This window comes from Aplysia californica, unplaced genomic scaffold, assembly GCF_000002075.1.
Source record: "Aplysia californica isolate F4 #8 unplaced genomic scaffold, AplCal3.0 scaffold00116, whole genome shotgun sequence".
Classification (NCBI taxonomy): domain Eukaryota; kingdom Metazoa; phylum Mollusca; class Gastropoda; order Aplysiida; family Aplysiidae; genus Aplysia; species Aplysia californica.
In genome coordinates, this window is record NW_004797386.1 from 664,518 (window position 1) to 666,478 (window position 1,961).

General features: G+C 44.8%; 1 protein-coding gene across 1 annotated transcript in view; it reads left to right on the forward strand.

The window, feature by feature from the left end:
• The window catches only part of LOC101848036, a gene marked incomplete in the record, with an annotated part of 21,052 nt that extends 20,343 nt beyond the window's left edge, over window positions 1–709 (forward strand). The window contains 1 exon segment of the mRNA XM_013081113.2: window positions 349–709. Within this exon segment, the coding sequence (XP_012936567.1) occupies window positions 349–526 (178 nt within the window).
• Window positions 710–1,961: the final 1,252 nt, after the last annotated feature.

A 1,961-nucleotide genomic window follows, 5' to 3' on the forward strand; every position in this document is an offset into this window, starting at 1 on the left:
CAACAAATATACACACCAATCAAACAAAACTTCTCCTATGGATAGAGCAATGCCCACTTTTGGAGTAGGTCAAGATTTCTAGAAACCCCCGAAACCTAGGGCTTAAAAGCGACCGATTGATCGAGCGGAGTGCCTGACTCGCCTTCTGACCGTGGACCTCTTAGTAAAGGCACAACGACCCAGAACGTGACGATCAAATGGCTTTCCCACTTGGTCGAAATCCCACACAGACCTTACCCCAAACACATCCAATCTCACACTCTCTCCCTCTTCCTGTCCCCCTCACAATCTCCTCCTCCCTATCCCTACCCCTCCTCACCATCTCCCCCTCTCCCTGTCTCCCACCAGGACCATCTCTGTTGGCGGCCGTGACGTCCTGATACAAGACATGGAAGGCTACCAAGTCGCTCATCCCAGCGGCACCGTGCCCCGCCAACCCCTCCACAAGGAAGACCACGACAACGAGCAGTTCAGCCGGCCAGGGGGAGACTACTTCACGCTGGAGAAGGACGCGCCTTATTACTGAAACATGTGGAGGCAGAACTTGAACTCCTTACTGGCGACAGTTCTCCCACAATGCAGTGCTTTCAACCGGAGGACGTCACAATAAATTTTAAAAATCAGCGGTTGTGCGACTGATTCAAACACACTCTTTTAAAATTGAAACGTTTTAAGGCGCCAATTCGAAAACACGCGAAGCAAAACATGCTTTTGTCCCATGTTCTTGTTTACAGTATAATATCATGTACAACTATTGACCGTTTTAAGTGCATTCTTGGTACTGGGGATGTCAACGTGTCAGCTCTTTGGTCTAGTTATTGTTTGTTTTAGTAAGGTTTTACGGTGCGCATTTCTTCGTAATGTGATATGAGCGCCAAGGGGTGGATGTCAACAGGGAAGGCCAAACGGGGAATCAGGCTTACTCTGCTCACCTCTCTAGCTTCAACAGCACAAAGTCTGCTTCCACTATCAAGGCATCCCGGAAACAACAGTTCTCAAGAGAGCGACAAACATACAAAAGAAATAGAGGGAAAATGACAATAGTTAGGATGAGGAAAGAAAAAGCAGCAGTTCCCCCTGTGTTGTTCTGGAACAGGATGAGTATGACATTGATAAATCAGCCCATTTACAATTCTTCTGTCCGTAGGAACATGTAATATCCCCTCTTTGGGAATGGCCTAAAGACACTTCAGTCAGTAGCATTGTCCGGGGGGGGGGGATTAATTTTTTGTATAGACGTATTTTGTTGTTGGGATGCAGTATTGCAATCAGCCCTGGTTGACACGGGTGGCAAGGCAAAGCAGCCCCCCTGCTAAATCAGTTTTTCTCAATTGTATTTGGTCGCTTTTGAGCACAAGGGGGCTATTCCGAAAAATGCTGTTTTGAGAAATTCGAAGGTAAAGTTTTTGCCCCTGTTTCATTTTCTTCAAAAGACAAGGAGAGTTTTCTCTATAACCAAACAAATATACACGCCAAAGAAACCAAATGTCTCCTATAGGTAGGACAATACCCACTCTTGGTGTAGGTCAAGATTTCTGGAAACCACCGAAATCTTGGTTAGCACGCTTGTCCTTAAAAGTGACCCTTTGTATTTAAGGGGGCGGTTCAACATTAGTTTTCACGTAATCAACCTGCTTGACACAAATAGAATATGCGTATTCTCGAAGGCCCAAACATGTCTCGGTATTCCCAGAAGAAAAGATAGAATTGGCAGACCAGACAACTGAGAGAATACACCAGCGTAAATAGCACTCACGGACACAATATGTATATTATTTTGGTTGTCCATCTGTATTATTATTTCCCCTTTATACATAAATCTAAGTCCTGCTGATGTCAAAATCAATTGCCAAAGAGGATGTGTCGTCGATTACTCAATTAATCATGACATCAGCTGACAACAATTTCGAAGGGTTGCCTTTACACTTACTTTTTCTGCAGTGAATATGTTGCTATGTACT